We start from the raw sequence: 19,586 nt of genomic DNA on the forward strand, positions 1-19,586 counted from the left end.
AGGGGCTCGGTCCGAGGCCCCTGTCGATAAGAGAACTTGAACTAAATAGGGCTAGCTGTTATTTAGGTAGTGTTGTATCCAATCAAGTCCGCATCATTATCAACACCGCGATAACGATGTTGGTAATGCTACTCCGAACTAGGTCTTGAGTGCAGCAGGTACATTAGCCGACACAAGAGGACATCATTGATGTACATCTTCGTAGAGCTCCAACTTGATTAAATAGCAGAAGAAAAGTTGCTTAATACAGACCTCTTACCCTGTAACTGCCGAGTCAAAATCATCATCTTTGCACACGTCTCCCCCAAGTTTATTGCTACGGCAAGTCATTCGGAAATCATGGATAGTGTCTTTGCCAGAATTGCACAAGATACTTCCAAGTTCGAACTAGGCGACGAAGAGGTGAGCAGGTAAACCAACTGTCAGCGCATGATAGAGAAATTAACACTGCCCAATTCATAGATTTGGCGTGAGCTCTACGAACCTTTCCATCACAAAGAGGTGCCGAATGTAGCTGTCATCAGAGACGAGCGATATGGACCAGCCGAGCGGAATCTTCTCGACGTTTTTTCGCCACTTGATGATACAACGGTAGGCAAGCCCGTCCTATTGTTCGTGCATGGTGGTGGGTTTTTCTCAGGAGACAAGGGTTGGAGTGAAAAGGTAATGTGAGCCAATCCATTCACCCATCAATTGGATACTAACGAGGCACAAGTGCTGGGCCAATATCGGATACTTCTTTGCCCAACAGGGGATAGTTGTGGTGGTGGCTAATCACCAGCTGGTCTATTATAACAAGGCTGATGATACTGATGATGTCGGAGAGAACTCATCAGCCCAGTATCCAGCAGGGGCAGACGACATACAGCTTGTCCGAGAGTGGATCTATGAGAGCATCTCGCACAAGAAATATGGCCAAGGATCCCCTGAAAATGTCGTATTGATGGGCCACTCATCCGGTGGTGCTCACATTGCCATGAATCTCTACGCTGAAGGTAAGAGTGATATGAGCGAAAGAACCTCTACTGGTTTGAACTAAACGCCAGAAATTAGGCAACACTCAAAGAAATGTTTTCCCTCCTGTGGCTGGTGTCATTTATTTGAGCGTTCCATTCTGGTATGACAGGGAAAGGCCTATTCGGCAAAAGATCTTGCGACGTTATTACGGAAGTGATGCCGAGGATGTCTGGGGTGTAAGTACTTCGCACGTTTGACTGTGATGGATGTAGAGAATCTGACTATCTCAGCCCCGGTCGGCCCTAGGGCTATTCCGACAGCTTCCTGAAGATTCACCATTACTGTAATCTCACACTGGCCTTTATGACCTCTACAGAACTGACGATTGCCTCCAGTGACTCAAGCAAGGTTCCAGTCTACATTGGAACTGTAAAATGGGAGGTGTATGTTCCACTCACTATCCCACGATCTGGCCTCACTGATTTAATTGTGTGTTCTATAGCAAGGAGGCTTGCGATGGCGCCATCGACTTCTTCAATGCTTACCGTGCAAAGAGCACGCCCGCAGGCACATTGCCAATCTTTCACGTGCTTGATAAACATAATCATCTGAGGTACGGCCACTGGGGATGAGACATTGTCTGCAACCATTAATTCCATGAACAGCAACGTGTTATCCATCGGCACGGAAGATTCCGTCCAAGCAGAAAAGCTTTTGGAGTTCATCCGGTCGTGCACTCATAGCAGGGCCTTGAATAGTAAGCGATGAGGCTTCCTCTGATCCTCTGAGTTAGGGACACTGGGGAGGAGGGGATAGGGGCTGACAATATCTCCAGCAGTAGTCGAATCTCAGTTTTCGAGGATAAAGGGCCGGCTTTAATGGTTCTTGCAAGCGATAGCTATGGTGCGGGTATGACCGAGTAAGACAGAACTGCCCATTTATTTTATCAAGTCCAACATAAAAAAATGAGTAAATGGGGAGCTGTCATTGATATAATCTCCACAAGTGGCGGTCATGACTTTTGGGTCAGAGATCCGGTCCATCGCCCTTCCATGATACCATGGCTATGTTATTGCAATATGTAAATAATGCAAATAATTAGACGCATTCTAAGGCAAATTTAGAAACTGGAGCGTATTTGAGATAAAAAGAGACATGGAGGTGTATTGTACGATTTAATTTAATCATGAGGCCAGGAAAATGATTTAGAAACCACACGCCTTCTAGATGACAAGGTAATTTGGATTTCCAAAGCGGAGAAATAGTGGATGGGTAAGTGAACTTGATTAATTCACATACGAACCTCTTCGACGATGAGGACTCAACGAAGCACTTCGAATGATAAATTACTGCGACGACATATTCAAGGTCTCACTATGACTAAATACAAGGTCTACACATATTTCCAAGCAATTAATACCAGTTGATTTGAACAGAAGTGGGGATCCACGGTATCCTTGATCTCGAATCCAGACTAAATAGGGTACCTAAAGGATCGAATCTTGAAGTCCGTCAAGTCGGCAAACTCCTCATTTTCAATAGTGTCATGGACAACACCATCTAAGAAAAGGTAAGCAGACCACTCAGTAAACTGGCACAATGGGGAATACATACTTTGGGCATCGAGAGTATCCTGCTTATCTCTCTTTCTGTTCCAATGAGTATGGATAAGGCCGATGGCTCCGAGAAGAATAAGGCACAGGATGAGAAATGCGAGCATCGTATACTTGGCGATCTATCTGGCGGTTAGTTATACATACGTATTGTATACGAGAGAGAGGAACTTGCATAATAATCAGGGGCATCTGATTTTCGATATGTCTGCGGCCCGATGATATTGCCGACTGTGTACCCAAGCTGGTATGACGCACCAAAGGCCAATTTTTTAGTCGACCCACCAACGCCAGCGGTCATGAAGGTGATAATGAAAAGAACACAGATGGGAACTTAGGTTTAATTGTTAGCCATTTCACGCAAGGTTTATGGCTGGATTTGAGCATTGGACCTACATTGCATGGTAAGAATGTAACCACCATATCTGGCAGTGTGGTTAGAGGGCGAGATTGTCAACATCATGACGACACCGACACAGGACAGTACCAAGATGTACATTCCTGCTATTGTTCGGTTTGTATACTTGGCAACGGCCAAGGCGACGAGGGTGCCAATCACGGCTGCGAAGCCGGGGGCCATGCTCAGGAGTGTCGTTTGCTCGGGAGTGAATCCAAACGCAGAAATAATTGAAGGCCCTGGATGCCATTGTCAGTAGACGGTTGGATTCACTAAAGACAGGTTCACTTACCGAAGACGGTTATACCACCATTGGGCAAACCGGTAGATACTAACAAGAGAAAGATGAGGTAGAATCGCGGGTCACAAAAGGCTTCAAACAGCTGCGACTTGTTGAACTTCCAGACCTCAGTGCCAGTTCTATTGTCTCTGCATCTTTCAAGCGCAATCGTCTTTTCCTCTTCCGTGAGCCACTTCGCGTCAGTAGGCGATGCGGCCAGGAACAGCCACAAGATAACGCCCAGGGCAACTGTTAATCCTCCTTCGAAAAGGAAGAGCGCCTGCCACCGAAACGTCTTCGCGTGCCAAATTAGCCACGCAAAGAAGCCTCCAAAGACATTTCCCCAGCCAGAGCTCGTATACCAGATGGCGACGCGGGAGATTTGTTCCTCCTTGGTGTACCAGGAACCGAGAATATAGATGACGATTGGCGCGGTGCACACCTCGATGAAGCCAAGCAGAAATCGCACAACGGCCAGGGTGGCAAAGTCGTGACAGACGGCGTGCATCATGACGATTACCCCCCATATGATGACCATGACGGAGAAGAACTTGGCCAGGGGGATCCGCTGCATGAGGAATGTGACGGGGATTTCTCCGGCGAGATATCCGAAGCTGTGAAGATCAAGATTAGTGATGCACGAAGTCATTCGGCAGCGATGACATACTAGACAATTGATCCAAGCCAAGAATACTCGCTGGCCGAGAGGTGAGTCTCTTCCTTGATTCCCATGATGTTGGCGAAAGAAAGACTGTTCTTGTCCAAGAGCATAAGGACATAGACGGTCAGGACCATCGGAATAATCCTCTGGTCGATCTTTCGCAGCACTCGTTTTGCCTCGGGAGAATTGGCATCGAATGCAACATGGTGCGTCGCGAGCAAGGCCAAAGCCTTGTCCTTTTTGGCACCTTGATTTATTTCAATGATCTTTTCAGTGTAACCGTCCGCGACAGACGCGGTTCGCTGGTTGGAGTTGTGGTTAGCCAAGTGTGGGAGCAACGCAATGGGCGGAAGCAATACCTCCAAGTCAAGAGCAAGCGCCACATCGGCTTTCTCTTTGTGTGTTGCCATTTTCTTGGGTGTCGACTTGTAGAAATGAGGCGATGGGGGAACAACTGAAAAAAGAAGAACGCGCCGTCGTACTTTTGTACCGTAATTGAGCGCGGCCGGTCAGGGTTCGTTGAAGATAAGATGGTTGAGAGACGCTGTATTCTTCAGGCTGCGGATAGCGATCTCGAGTCTCGACTCTCAATACTATGGCCTGGCGTCGTTGATTCGTCTACACCAAACAAGCCTGTCATTGCACATGTTTCTGGCGTGTGATAAGCAAGAGCATGAATTGGCAACCAGGTGACAGGCGAGATAGGCACTCATCCATGCTCCTCTCATCCATACTCCACTAACAAGCAGCCGTCCTGACTCGCCAAGCTTGAGACCCCGCAGTGATGCATCACGATAATGATGCCGGGGCTCGCATCCGTGTGATACCGATAAACCAGGGGCTCGGTCCGGGTCCCTTGGTATCGAAACTAGCCTGGAGCATCGCGTAACGTGTGCCATAGCTCCGCGTACCCCAAGATTACCGGCCTTGGCTTCGTTTAGCGTTATCAATGCCTTGTGTACGATTGGCCGACTACTCATGAAGACGATGTGGCTAGCTACGAGATTCAGATCAGATTCGACAATCATCGACCCGAAAGTACAGAGCCGATGCAAGTATTGCTTTTTCGCGGATTACGATGCGTTCTCAAGGCGGCTGCGACCCCGGGCCGACGCCCATTCAGGACAACCCCGTATCGTACCGAGTCACCTTAATAAGAATTGCTATCGGTAATAAAGCTTTGGATCTGGGCATGGCGAAACTATGGTCTTTTTATTTTTCTAAATTAAGCCGTTTGATTGGTAGACAGCTGCCCGATTCTCGACATGGTCACAAGGTCTGTTGGTTCCCATCTCGAGATTCCAAAGCCATTCTAACCCCGCTAGATTGGAAGTCAGTAGACACACGACAAGAGATAGCTGTTGGATTATTATCAAAGACTGTGCATACGACGTTACGGACTTTTTGGACTTGCATCCGGGAGGGCAACATATCATTCTCAAACACGCTGGGCGAGACGCTACAGACGCTTTCGAGTCATTTCATTCAGAGGATATATTGTACAAGCATATCGGATCGAAGTAAGTCACAACAGTATCGGCGCAATTGTTTTTATGGTTGACGATTGGTTTTTTCATATCACAGGCAAACAATTGGACAAGTTATCGGTACAATGGCTCCACTTACAATCCCTAAAGACGAACCTGGAGCTGTGAAGCAAACAGGTCCCCAGCTCTTCTCAATTTTGAACGTTGTCGACTTTGAGAAGGCAGCCTCTCAGGTTTTGCCTCCAAAAGCCTTCGCTTGTGAGTTGCATCGATAGATGGAGATCTTTAAATTACTCATGGACTGTCCAGTTTTCAAATCCGGTGCCGACGACGAAACGACCACCATATGGAACCAGAAATCGTGGCAAACAATTAGATTCCGGCCGCGTGTTCTGAAGCCTATAGAGGCTGTTGACACCTCTACGCAATTGCTTGGGACCACATTTTCTGCCCCCTTTTTCATTAGTCCAGCTGGCGGCGGAAAACTTGCTAATCCAACGGGCGAGGTTCTCATGACAAAAGCAGCTGCGAATGAAGGCATCCTCCAATGGGTCTGCAATAATGCAGGCAGTACCCAAAGGCAGATGGCAGACGCCCGCGGACAGAATCAAACCCTGTACTGGCAGATTTATGCGATGAGAAATCTGTCAATTACAGAGCGCGAGATCCGACAAGCAATTGCTTCTGGGTACAAGGGCTTTGCTTTGACGGTTGATGCGATTCAAGTTGGAAAGCGGGAGAGAGACATGCGATTGAACATTGCCGAATCTGTCGTGAGTAGGGATACACCGAAGAGCAGCATCATATTAACTCCCATTTAGCCATCCGGAAACGAGGATGAGGATAAAGATCTGGGCTTATCTGGCGGGATTTCCGTAACACGCCCGTACGACACACCGAGCACTTCCATGTCAATTTTCACTAACGTTGAGCAGGCATGTCTACTCAAAGTTCGACTGGGTTTCAGCTGTAAAATGGCTTCGAGACATTACAGGTCTACCAATCGTCATCAAAGGAATTCAATGCTGGGAAGATGCCGTACTTTGCATGGAACACGGCGTCCATCCCTGGCTATCCAATCACGGTGGTCGCCAGTTGGAAGGCGCACCCTCAGCACTCGAAACGCTGTTGGAAATAAGACAACATTGTCCAGAAGTTCTCGACAAATGCGAAGTTATGGTGGACGGCGGCATCACGAGGGGAACCGACATCGTGAAAGCACTTGCGCTTGGCGCCAAGGGGGTCGGACTCGGCCGCGCTTTTCTCTACGCGCTGGCTTTTGGCGAGCCAGGAGTCCGCCGAGCTATTCGCATCCTAAAACAAGAGGTGGAGACTGCTATGGCTCTGTTGGGCGTTTCATCGATCGACCAGCTGAACCCGTCACATGTAAGTCTTGACCATCATTCTACTGAGGGCATGGTGAGATATTAACAAAACACAGGTTGACTCATCGGGGCTATATCTTGCTGCCGCAGTTACAAGAGCACGCCTGTGATGGTTTGTATTTTTAGATGTCTAATGACAAAGATTGAAGATAGAGTGTCACCAAACCCGGTAGCTCAATAGAGATGTGCGCGTAATAATTCGCGAAGTCGTTTTAGGTTCCTAAAGATATACCGAAAGTTTTATCGGATACTAAGTACAACTAGAGATTCATACGAATACGTAGGAAATATTGCCACTTATTTCTGTCACATTTTGGGGTTATTTCCTAGACAACGCGACTTTCCCTTCTTCCTCAGACCACATCGCCGGCCCTATGACCACGATCCCGGGCCCCGGGACCCACAGGGCCCCGGCCCCTGTGCGGCGGCGACGGACTGCCGCCTCCGGCAGCAGCCGTCTTCATCATGTATAAAAGACGGGCTCTAGGCCCGTCCCTTAGCTAGAAATCAAGAGCTTTCATCATCATCAGTGTGATCCTATCCATTTAGTGTGATAGTTATGCGCCTGGTTTGCCCTCGCTATTAAATTAGCCCTCTTATGAGCCCTCCTATTAGCTCGAACTTTTGAGCCCTCTTTTTCCTACCATTTGAGACCGATCTGTTATCCCTCTTTAGGTTAGATTAAAAGCTTCTGCTGCCGCTACCTTCTATCTGTTGGACCCAATAGATCCACAAAGCTCTTCCCGGGTTATCTTACAAAGCCCCGGTGATTGGAATAGATGGATTTCCGTCATTTGAAAGTAGGCCAAAGCTACTGACGTCTGGGATATTATTAATCCTTCTAAGGAGGATAAGGACTTCTTGCAACCCCCTCCTAAGCCTACAGCATAAGATACCAACCCTAGCATGACTCTAGTTAAGGACTTAGGCCTAGAAAAGATTAAGATTCTAGATGCCCTCTTGTAATAATACTCAATAGAATTCAAGCTCTATTAGGATAAGGTCAAGGCTCTAGAAGCTATTTAGCAGCTAATCTTAAAGACTATTAGTAACTATAAGTTTATAATTAAGGGCGAGAATGAGGATGATATTATTAAGTAGCTATTATTTCTTAAAAATAAGACTCATTTTACAGACTAGAATAAGAAAGATACAATTCTAACTCAATTCCAAGGCATCCTAAAGAGCCCGAAAAGGACCAATCTATTCCAATAGGTTATCAGATAGTAGAAGATCCTTATAGAAGCCTAGAAAATCAACCTTCTAGATATTTAAGGTATTAGACCAACCCGACTTTTTCTTAAAGCTATCTTTAATATTAACCCTAACTTTACGGGCTATTAGTTTGTAAAAATAGAGGATCTTGCCTCTAATAATAAGCTGGAATAGAAGAAGGAAATCCCTGATAGCATTAAGATTAGCAATATGTTTGAAAGGTATATCTTATAGCTAGCTGCTAGTAAGGCTGCTTTTTCCAGCTTTCAAGGGATACAGCCTCCAGCTATAGCTGCAGCCCCGACTCTAGCTTTAAAGCCAGCAAAATCAGGATCTTCAAATAAGCCCGTCTATCTCTGCGAAAAACGGCATTTCTACTGGAAATGCTTTTACTTGATTACATGGATCAGACCGGCCGGATGGACTAGAAAAGAAGATATTAAGGCTAAGATTAATAAGCGGCTCGAGGAGCCCAAAATGAAGGAAAAAATTAATAGGGCTATCGAGAGAGCCCAGAGGAAGGAAGCTAGGCCCGAGGAATAGGCCGGCAGATCAGAGGATCTGCGTTTGCCGGCATTTCCCTCGGCCTGGGACTACAGCAACAGCCCGTCTAGCAGTCCGGTTAGCAACCGGCTCAGCAGACGGCTTAGCAGACGGCTTAGCAGCCCGGTTATCGGCCGGGACAGCAGCCCAGTTAATAACCCGTCCAGAAGCCCGGTTAACAGACGGCTCAGCAGACGGCCCCGCAGACGGCTTAGCAGCTCAGTTATCGGCCGAGATAGCAGCCTACATGACAGCCCGGTTAGCAACCTGGGTAGTTATCCTTTTCAGTGATGAAGGTATATCCATTGAAGGATTCCTTTATTCTAGATTCTGGGTTAGATACCTACATCTATAACAATCTATTCTATTTTTTAGAATATCAGCTCTTTAGGGAGCTTGAAGTTCTCTATGTAGGCGGCTTCTAGATAGAAATACTAGGCTACAGTAAGGTTTATCTTTAAGTCTAAGATAGGCTGTTCTAGCTGAATGAAGTGGCCTATATTCCAGCTTTCCACATAAATATTGCCTCCCTAGACCTTCTAGTTAGGAAGAGATACAATTGGAACCCGGCTATAGGGACTGTTTTTAAAGGAATAGAGACGATCTTTTCAACTAGATGACTGCATTGTCAATAAGTCATCGAATTCAACGAGGTTATATAGTCAGACTAGCCGGCATTATTATTTCAATTGTCTAAGGACCCAAAGCCGACTCAAATAGCTGAAGCTGCCCTTTGGCATCTTAGGCTAGGTTATTTAAATGCCCCTGCCCTTGAATATCTAGTCTTTTAGACCACAGGGACCCGGATCAAGGGCCCTATTTAAATTAACTGCAAAAGCTGCTCCCTTAGCAAGGCAGAAAGAAAGGTCTCGAGACGGAGCTCTCAAGCTAGGGCCCTAAGGCCATTTTAGCGTGTCTATATTAATATTTTCTCTCTAACTACAAGCTATAACGGGAAAATAGCCGCTCTTCTGATTAAGGATGAATATACAGGTATGATCTTTCTGTATCTGTTATTAGAGGCGACTTAAGAAGCAGTTCTAGTAGCCCTGAAATCCTTTGAAGCTTCTATCTAAAGACAGTACGGCCTAGGAATCTATAGGATCTACAGGGACAACAATAGGGCTCTGTGGTCTTAATATGATAACTGGATAGCTCTTAAAGGCATAGAGGATAAGCCCACTTTTATCTACATACCTGCTCAAAATGGCCCTGCCGAGCGATCTGGGGGGGTAATAGGGACTAAGGCTAGAACTATAGGTCTTGGAGCCTACCTTCCAGACGACCTTTAGCCCGAGACTTAGAATACAGCTATCTATTTATATAATAGATTGCTCTAGCAGTCTAGCAACTGGAAGACTCCCTTTGAATAGCTTTATAACTGGCTGGAAACCCACGGAAGGGATACCGGCTACGCAGGCAAAACGCAGCCTAATCTTGCCCATCTCAAGGTATATGGATGTAGAGCTTATCCCTTGACTAAGAAAGCTCTACAGGGCACCCAAAAACGGGCTCTCAAGACAGCAGCCCACATAGAAATCGGCTACCTTATTGGATACGATTCCAGCAACATCTATAAGATCTGGGTCCCTAGCAGACTAGAGGTCCGAAGGATTAGGGATGTAACCTTCAATGAGTATATATTCTATGATCCAAAGGACAATCCCGGCCCCGTTCAACAGCAGCTATAGCAGCAGCTTCCTGACCATATTGAATCCGACTTAGAGGAAGAGACCGTCTTTCTAGCAGCCGGGACCGCGGCCCAAGACCTAGATGACGAAGAGGTCAGATTAATGATTGAGGTCTCACTTGAACACCAGAGCCCAGATGACTCTGACTTTGACGACCCTGACGATGACGAAGATTCTGACTTCGATGAAGACCGCGGCCTCGAGCCCAATCAATCCAAGGACCAAGAGACCTCTGACTTCGATGACTTCGATGACTTTGATGACGAAGGCCCCTACCTGACCCCGAGGGCAACCAGCTCTCCAGCTAGCCCGGAAGCTAGTCCAGTCAGTCTGGCAGCTAGTCCGGCAGCAAGCCCGGCAGTCAGTCTGACAGCTAGTCCGGCAGCTAGCCCAGCAGCCAGTAGGGAGCCTAGCCCACAGCCTTGGCAACGCCGTTGCTGCTGTAGATGTGATGAAATATACGGACCAGCTTCTCGAAGCTCCCAACGGCAACAGGGCCGGCAGCCGGCTAGCTTTTCCACTGCATTTTACACTGGAAGAGAGGAAAAGGTCCACAGACGGACACTTCCTCCGGAGCCTAGGACCTTCAAGAACCTGGAAAATCATCCCCTAGGGCCCCAATTCAAACAGGCTTGTCATATAGAAATTAACAACCTTTAAGCTTAAGGGATCTTCAAGCCTATTCCTAAGGAAGAAGCTGAAGGGAAAGCTCTGCCCGTAGCCTGGGTCTTGAAATATAAATTCAACAAGTACGGATTCCTCATCAAATGCAAGGCCCGGCTAGTTGTTAGAGGGGATCTTCAGCCGTATGACGATAAAGAGACCTATACAGCAACCTTAGCAGGAAAGTCATTCAGGGTCCTGATGGCTATTGCCGCCAAATTCGACCTTGAGGCTCGGCAGCTAGACGCCATCAACGCCTTTACCAACAGCCGCCTTGACGAAATCGTCTATATCCGCTATCCTGATGGATTTCATCGTTCTGATTGGCTGCTATTGCTAAAGAAAGCCCTATACGGGCTGCGCAGATCTCCCTTGCTTTGGCAACAAGACCTCTTGCAGACCTTCTAGCAGCTAGGTCTGACTTAAGTTAATGAAGACTCCTGTATCTGCAACAACAGCTGGATTACAGTCTTCTTCTTTGTGGATGATATCGTCTTGCTGTACCGGACTGCAGACTAGCTAGCCGCCGAGTAGCTGATCCAGCAGCTGAAAACGCGGTATCGAATACAGGACCTAGGCAATTTAACCTGGTTCCTGGGGATCCGGATCCTAAGGGACAGACCGGCTAGAAAGCTGTGGCTCTGTCAGGACTCTTTCATCGAGAAAATCGCAGCCAAATTCAACATCGTCCTCAAGGAAAGCTTTAAGGGAAATCCTCTGCCGACTAACAACCTATCCGCAAGCCCGATTCAGGCTACACTAGCCCAAATCCTCTTCTTCTAGCAAAAGGTTGGCTCTATTAACTATATCGCGGTCATCACTAGGCCCGACATAGCAAAAGCTGCCTCAAAGCTGGCTGAGTATCTGAACAACCCCTCAGACTATTACCAACGGATTGCAGCCGGTGTTATCAGTTACCTCTACGCAACGCAATATCTGGCGATCCAATTTGACGGCAGGGACCCTAGCCCTAGGGACCCGGACCTTCCTAGCGACCCTAACTTTCCTAGTTCTTCTAAGATAACGGTTACGGCCCAAATCAGCAGCGACCTTCGAATCGCATCAGACGCAAGCTTTGCGGATGATCGGATAAGCCGGAAATCATCCCAGGGATCAATTTTATCCCTCTTTGGCGGACCTATCAGCTGGAAAGCCGGGAAACAGGATACAGTCACAACCTCCTCAACGGAAGCTGAGCTTCTTGCCTTCACACATACGGCTAAGGAAGCCCTAGCTACCCAACGGCTGTTCCAACAGCTAGGACTTCAGCTAGACCAGCAGCTGGAAATTGAGTGTGATAACCAACAGACGATCCGGCTCGTGACCCTCGAGACCCCTAGGATCAAGACCGCCCTTAGGCATGTTGACATCCACAGCTGCTGGGCTAGATAGGGATATCTAAAGCGGCTCTTCAAGATTAAATACATACCGACAGCTCAAATGCTAGCTGACGGGCTGACCAAAGCCTTGCCGGGCTAGAAATTCGAAGACTTCGTCCGGCAGCTAGGTCTTGTTGACATCAGGGCTGTAATCGACTCACAGATTGATTCAGATACCGAAGACTAGCTATTCCTCTGTTTTCTTCTATTTTCTATTGTAGTTTCCTACTATCTAAAGCTATCTAACAGTCCCTCTCAACAGGGCAAAATTTAGCTATCTTAGCTATCCCTCTAATAGGGATTCCTTTTAGGATAACAGCTTAAATACCTTCAAGCTGGGGGGGTATGTTACATTTTGGGGTTATTTCCTAGATAACGCGACTTTCCCTTCTTCCTCAGACCACATCGCCGGCCCTATGACCACGATCCCGGGCCCCGGGACCCACAGGGCCCCGGCCCCTGTGCGGCGGCGACGGACTGCCGCCTCCGGCAGCAGCCGTCTTCATTATGTATAAAAGACGGGCTCTAGGCCCGTCCCTTAGCTAGAAATCAAGAGCTTTCATCATCATCAGTGTGATCCTATCCATTCAGTGTGACAATTTCATTGCGCCTCCACTGGACCCGACAGCAATAAATGTCTCGGGTCATATATAGACCATCCTACAATTTTGGAGAGGAAGCCTGATACACCTAACGTCTCAAGGCCGCCTCGGGCTGTAACCATCCTAATAATCCCAATGCTGTGAGTGACATATGCGTCCATGTCCCCTTCAAAATACTATTGTTGTCTCCTTAGTTTTCCTGATCCGCATCTCGGGGAGGAAGTGAGAGCATCACAAACCGATTCGGACGCCATGATCAAGGCAAGGGCGATGGTTGCATCATTCGCCACGGCCTGTGTTGCAATCGCATCTTTCGCCATGCTTAGGCAAGTGAGCCGATACTGTAGCTTCTTTATGGAAAACTTCCTTGTGTTATCGTTGCTCGTGTTGGCGGCGTAATTGCGGCAAGCAACGTGGAAGGCGGCCGCCATCAGGCAGGGCTGGGTCATCATGAATGGCACCCAAATTTCTCTCATCGAGGCTGTGAATACGGCGTCGTCTTCTTTGTGATGGCATGCCTTGTAGCCATTCAGGATAACGTAGTTCATGTCTTTGTAGAGGGTCAAGAGAATGAGCTTCTGAACGGACAGGGTAGGGGAGATGCCACGGGAATTAGACGGGCAGAGAGGATGAGGGTTCACGTACAAAAGTCAAAAAGGTAATCCTCTTCGTCGGAGAGTGGCCTTGCGAATCCCTGATAGCAGTCTTTGCGACTGCCACCGATCATTTGTATTGGATTGGAATCATCAGTATTCCGCCAGCTGGTGGATCTTGGAAGCAATCCCAATTCTTTTGGCTTTGGAGCAAGCGCACGATCGCCAGTCTTCATCACGAAACGTTTATGAGCATTCCATGGTGTTAGAATATCGTGTGTATCCTCATCTTCTTCCTCCTCCTCGTGATGTTGTCTGATCTGCGCTCGAGAACAGATGGGCTGACTCGCCGAGTAGATTTTGGGAAGAGATCTGGATTGCTGATTGTGGTGTTGCTTTCGTTCCCGTTGTAGAGCCCGGGAATGCCTTGCAACATGGGATCTGATAATTGTGAGACTGTGTTTGCTGGTGCTCTCATCTGGATGTATGGTGTTGATGAACTGGATCTTTCCGGGCTGCGGCCGATGTTGCTTGTTGGTAGATCGACGGCTGGATTGCCTACCGCGCTGCTTCTTCCCAACCACCGTCGTTTGCTGCGTTTCCAACGACGGGGTTTCTTCGGTGCTCGCCATTTGAAGTTTGATTGATGAATGTCAATAGTAGAATTTAAGTACGTAAAAGGTATACTTCCGGCTCTTCTGGTGTGCAGGTGAATTTGGTCGGGGCGAGAAGACAAAAAAGTGGTGGTTGAAATGAAGGGCGACGTGCTAATTAAATACAAAATGCCCCGAGCGAGGCCAAATTGGCGCTTGCAGGCAATCTGACTCAGCTTGCAACCCTCCCATGACGCTGAAACTATTGGTCGAGAAGGAAAACGAAATGAACTTTGTCGTAGTGCATTAAATACAGAGTGGTTGATATCAGGGCGCTGATCGATGCCCTGGTATGCCCTGTTGGATGAATTTACAAGCTTGCCCAGAGGCCGAATAATATCCATCTCTCCTGCGCCCGGTACCATGCATCCGCCATTTCGTCACTGCAACTTCTTATGCTTCACGATGAAATCCATCGTCTCTTCAATCGTGGTTTCCAAGCTGATCCAGTCACGGCCAGCCCACTTCTGCATCAAGCTAGGAGCAATGTCGTTCTCGATCTTGTATACCAAGGTGGGATCGCCCGTCAGAAAGTTGTCAACAAACTTGCGGTTCGGATAGGCCTTGCGCAAGATCTTGAGACAGTCATTCCAATTGAACGACTTCGCAAGCACCTGGATGCGTCGGCCTTTGACATTTGGATCGAGTGCGGCGGCAACATGCATCACAGCTACGTCGGTGACGTGCGAATAGTAGACTACATTGAACAGAAAATCGTTAGCCAGTTCTTTGTCTTGCTTCATTTGCCCTCACTGCACGGCTCGGGCTCTCACGAGGGGACGCTCAAAATGGGGCAACTCACGCGCGGGGGTTCCTTGCAACGCCGCTGTGTTGCCAAGGTACAGCTGTTCCAGCAGCTGAGGCGGGATAGACCGGAGGTGTTTATCGATCCGAATGTCTCCCAAGATGGAGCAAGGGCTGACCGAGTTGACAACCCAGGGTAGCTTCTCGTCCTTGACGAACTTCCACACTGCCTTCTCTGCTTCGACCTTGGAAGCGCAGTACACGGGGATGATTCGGTCAGCTTCGTATGGCGGCGGAGCCCAAGCAGCCTGCAAAGCCGCCTCGTTCCACGTGTCGAGATTCGTGATGGTCTCCGTGACGTCTGGCGTCGGGATCGCTGCGGCGAAGAAGGTGGAGGTAAAGACGAACCGCTTTACAGAGGGCTCGCGCGCTGCAGATCGGCACACGGTCAGAGCCGCCTCGACGGTCGCAGGGATTCCGACGTTGGGATCTGCCACCAAGTCGGTGATGATCGCGACGTGGATCACCGCGGAAACGCCCTTGACGGCATTGTCGAAGGCGTTGGGGATGCTCGTGTCGGCCACGACGAGCTCAACGTCGCCGCGTTTCGCGTACGGTGCAACGAAGTCATCATCCAGGAGCCACTGGCCAGAGGATAGATCGCGCACAGTTCCGCGCACCTTGAAACCTCGCTTCAGCAGCTCCATGACGACGTGGCTCCCCGTGTAGCCGTTTGCAGCGGTCACCAGGACCCATGAGCCCTTGGGGATAGCGGTATTGTTGTCGGCCATGGTAGTAGGTTTTGTGTGTGAAATAGAAATTGAGTTGATGATTCAGGAATGGGTTCTCTGGAGAATAACAAGTTTTCGTTTACAGAGCAATGCTTTTACTTTATTTTATACTCGAAGTCTGCTGAGTGGCGGGTTGCACCCATCAACATCAACTTGTATTATAAACATGAAATGACGATTCGCCAATTATCCTCGGACTCTATTCTTTGAGCAAATTCCCGATTGAGAATTTATTGTATTGATATCAAAGCACTAATCCTGTAACTAATATTTGTGTATTTTGATATCTAATCCGAAGGTCTGTATCTTACCGCTGAGGCGAAGGGATAACCGGCACTCACAACGCCTGCTGACCTGCTGAGACATCCCTGCTTTCAAACGACGTACTGACCAATTAGAATGTGCGTGTATCAACGAGCAAATTCCTGTCTGGGTCTAGGGCTGACACCTGCTGTGGTGAGCCCGTCTGCATGATTAAGTTCCGACACACGCCATTATTGGTACCAAGGTTGCCAAAGCCACTCCAGTAAAAAGAGATTACCATGAAATTTGCCACAGGCGCTGGGGGGCCAGCCACTAAATGTCACCTTATCCACTCTGACGATGACGGAAACTTGTGAAGATGACGTGCTGCTGACGATGAAGCCGTGCTTGCCGACCATGTTCACGTTCGCCAATGGGGTTGCCCTATGGTAATTCATAAGCAGAATGATAGAGACCAGGAATCAAATTCCCAGGAATCAAATTCCAGGGATTCAATTTATGAGACCTGGAGAATATTTTTCTACATAACGTCAATTGCTACCCTACTTCTTCAGGCCATTGGTCTGCTCGCAGTGCATCTCGAGGGCCGGTCGTAGCCTCGAGCCCTAATACACCAATTCGGTCCACTATTGTTCTTTAGACGGTTCCCACGGTAGCGCTTGCTTGATCCTTTTTGAAGTTATGCCTATAAGCTCGGTTAGATGGGATGAACCAAGTCAAGACCGATGCAAGGCCTTACCCGAACTGCGATTCAGTCTTTCCGAGGAAATAATCGCCACAGGTGACGGGGGGGCTGCGCAAAAGAAGTTAGTTGGGATTAATCGAATCCAAGAAGGTCAGCAGAAACGTACTACTTCTTCAATGGACCCTGCATCACAACGTTCTTCCTGCCCGTGTTGAAATAGGCAATGGAATATCGGTCAGGACTCTTCCCCGTATCCTTCGCACGAACGCGATGGAAGTTAGCTTTGAGGCGGTCGTCGGACCAAGCCACTGCAAATTCATGTCAATGTCATCACTCGTAAAAGTTGGAATTTCTTGGCTCACTAAGCATATCGCCGATATTGACCACGATAGGCCCTGTCTTGGCGGGCAGAGGCGTGAACACATCCCCAATCGCATGGTCGTTATGACTCTCTCGACCAGGACAGATCTCTAGCCCATCTTCTCCATCCCGCTGGAAGAGTAGTGTAAGACATCCAACGTCGGTGTGGTTACCAGCTCTCCACGTCCCGGCCGCATTTTCGGACGCCATGTAGTGAATCATGCGCAGTTGGGTGAGATTGTCAGGCGCGGTGACGTCCATTGCCTTGATAAAGTGATCTTCCGGGAATCCAAGACCGATGGAGAAGCAGGTCACTAAAGGTCGGGGCCATATAAGATTGACGAAATTATTGTTGTCAGATCTGGGGAAACGCACAAACTTTCTCGGAGATGGCTTCACACTTGGACATGAATTTCTTGGTAGTGGCCTTGAAGTTGGGCAGCTCCTCATCGCTTGGCCATTTTGAGTTGCGCTGTAGCCAAAACGACTCCTTCTGGTCAGGGAGACCAGTGCTCGGGCGGATTTGCGACTAGAAATTGACATTAATTTTGGGAGCTCCAAGCTTGGTCAGAAGCAGGCAAATGTCCTTGTCGAGACCTTGCCCCGGAATATTTCTTACCTTGTACTCCCATCCATTGTTGGTCTTGATGTCGTGGGGAATCCTACCTTTGACCTCTTGCGGCAAGTTGAAATACTCGCGCGAAAGCGCAAATTGAGCATTGATTTCCTCGATGCTAATGCCGTGGTCTACGAGAGTGAAGAATCCGGCCGTCTCGGCTGCCGCGAGTAATTCTTTGATGATTTCATCCCTCCGGGACTCGAAATCTGCACAACGATGAGCATTTTGGATACAGCAAGGATCCTTAGAAGGGTCCTACTCTTGAGGGAGATGGCTGGCACGGGGGGCTTGACGTCGGCCATGCTGATAAGCTCTTGCAGGACAGGTGGAGAGTGAAGGATGCAGGTGTGGATGATTGGGATCGATATCGGTGCGCTAGATGGCTGGTTGAATGGTTATCTGGGATTGAAGTGCCCAAGTAAATAACCAAGTAAATATAGATATGAAGCTCGAGGCACTTGCGGCGCCAATTGCCGGCTGCTGTTCGCATCGGAGAGCCAGATCCAAAATGGTCATCTCGGCTGCTGTTCGCATCGGAGAGCCAGATCCAAAATGGTCATCTCGGCTGCCAGTATCAGGTGTAAGTCCCGGTAAGTGCTCGATCCGAGACCCAAGCGTGAGCCGAGCAACAATTGACACCGAGGTGCGCGGTCCGAGGCGCCGAGATCGTCGGTAGACTTAGCGTGCACTGTAGATATGCTGCCGGAATCCACTATTGCTACAGTAGTCTCGACGTGTTGCAGCGCTAATCTGACAGGTTATCTCGTCCCTTGCACGCCTGTAGGTCAAGATGCAGTGTATTAATCAGCCAGGCACCTGTAACAGACACTCATATAGCTACTATGTAGTATGCACGGCTGTGATTATAAGGGGCTTGCTAACTAGATGCTATCTGTCGCTATGGAAGCTCTGGGCAAGAGTGAAAGGCTATCAGCACCAACAACTTTCCCGGTCTCTTTATCACAGCATCAATCACACGCCGCAAAACGAAATGCAATGAATCATTGGCGGCATGGATTTCTTTCTCGCCTACGTGATGACGTCAACTTGTCTTGGGCAGACATTCCCATGTTGGCTTGCAGTTACATGTCCGGCCTCATCGACAGCGTAGCTTTCAATGCTACATCAGTCTTCGTATCCATGCAAACAGGTACTTGTTCATTCGCGGCCACGCACTTTTATCTACTAACGTTATTATTACCTCAGGAAACACCATCTTCCTTGCCCTCGGTGCCGCCCACCTTCCATCAGGAGAGTCGCTTATGTGGGTGGGCGCTCTCGTCTCTCTCTGCGCCTTTTGGCTAGGTTGTTGCTTCTTTTCTAGTAGCCGATACTTCTATCCTCGACGGAAAATAACCCTCTCAATCTGCTTCTTATTGCAGGCAATCCTCATATTCATTGCGGCACTGTTGGGGCAAATGGGCATGGCCCCAGCCTTCAGCTACTCACTTCTTGAGTCGAACTCTCATCAACTGGCCACGGAAGAGCAGGCCGGTGAGAGAAAGGGGGTTGGGCTCGGGATTGACCTCATCGTTGTGGCTCTCCTGGCATTCCAGTCCAGCGGTCAAATTGTGCTCAGTCGCGTACTGGGCTTCAACGAAATCCCCACCAATGTGGTCACTTCATTGTACTGTGATTTGCTGTCAGATCATAATCTCTTTGCACCCCTAACAGCTAATGTCAAGCGCAACCGGCGTGTGGTGGCTGTGGTTTCGCTACTGGTCGGCGGTATCTCCGGAGGCTGGCTCCAACGAAGTCGAGCTGGCATGGCTGGGTGTCTATGGATAGCTGGGTTTATCAAACTAGGGATTGCATTCGCTTGGCTTGGGTGGAGAGGTCAAAAATCAGAACCAAGTATATGAACGCCTACATCTTAGCAAATCTGCTCTTATTTCTCAATACTGGAGTCTTATATACGACTAAGTCGCTACATCATGTATGTTAATAGATTTCGCTATGAATTGACGCGGATTAGATTGTGGATAAACTCTTTATCCTTTAGGG

General features: G+C 48.5%; 7 protein-coding genes across 7 annotated transcripts; 3 read left to right on the plus strand and 4 right to left on the minus strand.

The window, feature by feature from the left end:
- Positions 1 to 339: 339 nt before the first annotated feature.
- BGZ61DRAFT_361325 (Alpha/Beta hydrolase protein) lies at positions 340 to 1,725 on the plus strand (the record flags this gene model as incomplete). The annotated part of the gene is made up of 8 exons (XM_046241259.1): positions 340 to 402; positions 463 to 663; positions 716 to 784; positions 827 to 1,001; positions 1,054 to 1,193; positions 1,248 to 1,300; positions 1,460 to 1,570; positions 1,623 to 1,725. The coding sequence occupies 8 exons, from the start codon at positions 340 to 342 to the stop codon at positions 1,723 to 1,725; spliced, it is 915 nt and encodes a 304-aa protein (XP_046100197.1).
- A 706-nt stretch (positions 1,726 to 2,431) lies between these two features.
- BGZ61DRAFT_497129 (major facilitator superfamily domain-containing protein) lies at positions 2,432 to 4,698 on the minus strand (the record flags this gene model as incomplete). Its single annotated transcript, XM_046251108.1, has 7 exons — positions 2,432 to 2,517; positions 2,572 to 2,692; positions 2,746 to 2,903; positions 2,967 to 3,206; positions 3,260 to 3,861; positions 3,915 to 4,155; positions 4,668 to 4,698. The coding sequence occupies 7 exons, from the start codon at positions 4,696 to 4,698 to the stop codon at positions 2,432 to 2,434; spliced, it is 1,479 nt and encodes a 492-aa protein (XP_046100198.1).
- A 475-nt stretch (positions 4,699 to 5,173) lies between these two features.
- On the plus strand, positions 5,174 to 6,890 carry BGZ61DRAFT_482185 (oxidoreductase; the record flags this gene model as incomplete). The annotated part of the gene is made up of 7 exons (XM_046249370.1): positions 5,174 to 5,184; positions 5,249 to 5,428; positions 5,493 to 5,653; positions 5,705 to 6,168; positions 6,217 to 6,281; positions 6,331 to 6,781; positions 6,837 to 6,890. 7 exons carry the CDS (start codon positions 5,174 to 5,176, stop codon positions 6,888 to 6,890), a joined length of 1,386 nt encoding a protein of 461 aa, XP_046100199.1.
- Positions 6,891 to 13,049: 6,159 nt separating this feature from the next.
- On the minus strand, positions 13,050 to 14,098 carry BGZ61DRAFT_497132 (uncharacterized protein; the record flags this gene model as incomplete). Its single annotated transcript, XM_046251109.1, has 2 exons — positions 13,050 to 13,423; positions 13,519 to 14,098. The coding sequence occupies 2 exons, from the start codon at positions 14,096 to 14,098 to the stop codon at positions 13,050 to 13,052; spliced, it is 954 nt and encodes a 317-aa protein (XP_046100200.1).
- Positions 14,099 to 14,499: 401 nt separating this feature from the next.
- BGZ61DRAFT_555152 (uncharacterized protein) lies at positions 14,500 to 15,674 on the minus strand (the record flags this gene model as incomplete). Its single annotated transcript, XM_046255611.1, has 2 exons — positions 14,922 to 15,674; positions 14,500 to 14,816 (listed from the first exon to the last, which is right to left on the minus strand). Exons 1-2 carry the CDS (start codon positions 15,652 to 15,654, stop codon positions 14,500 to 14,502), a joined length of 1,050 nt encoding a protein of 349 aa, XP_046100201.1. The 5' UTR covers positions 15,655 to 15,674.
- Positions 15,675 to 16,653: 979 nt separating this feature from the next.
- On the minus strand, positions 16,654 to 17,884 carry BGZ61DRAFT_497134 (leucoanthocyanidin dioxygenase; the record flags this gene model as incomplete). Its single annotated transcript, XM_046251110.1, has 6 exons — positions 16,654 to 16,711; positions 16,770 to 16,911; positions 16,966 to 17,277; positions 17,339 to 17,492; positions 17,583 to 17,788; positions 17,842 to 17,884. The coding sequence occupies 6 exons, from the start codon at positions 17,882 to 17,884 to the stop codon at positions 16,654 to 16,656; spliced, it is 915 nt and encodes a 304-aa protein (XP_046100202.1).
- Positions 17,885 to 18,578: 694 nt separating this feature from the next.
- On the plus strand, positions 18,579 to 19,444 carry BGZ61DRAFT_361238 (uncharacterized protein; the record flags this gene model as incomplete). Its single annotated transcript, XM_046241250.1, has 2 exons — positions 18,579 to 18,732; positions 18,789 to 19,444. 2 exons carry the CDS (start codon positions 18,579 to 18,581, stop codon positions 19,442 to 19,444), a joined length of 810 nt encoding a protein of 269 aa, XP_046100203.1.
- Positions 19,445 to 19,586: the final 142 nt, after the last annotated feature.

This window comes from Ilyonectria robusta (genome assembly GCF_021365365.1).
Source record: "Ilyonectria robusta strain PMI_751 chromosome Unknown BGZ61scaffold_20, whole genome shotgun sequence".
In the NCBI taxonomy this organism is placed as follows: domain Eukaryota; kingdom Fungi; phylum Ascomycota; class Sordariomycetes; order Hypocreales; family Nectriaceae; genus Ilyonectria; species Ilyonectria robusta.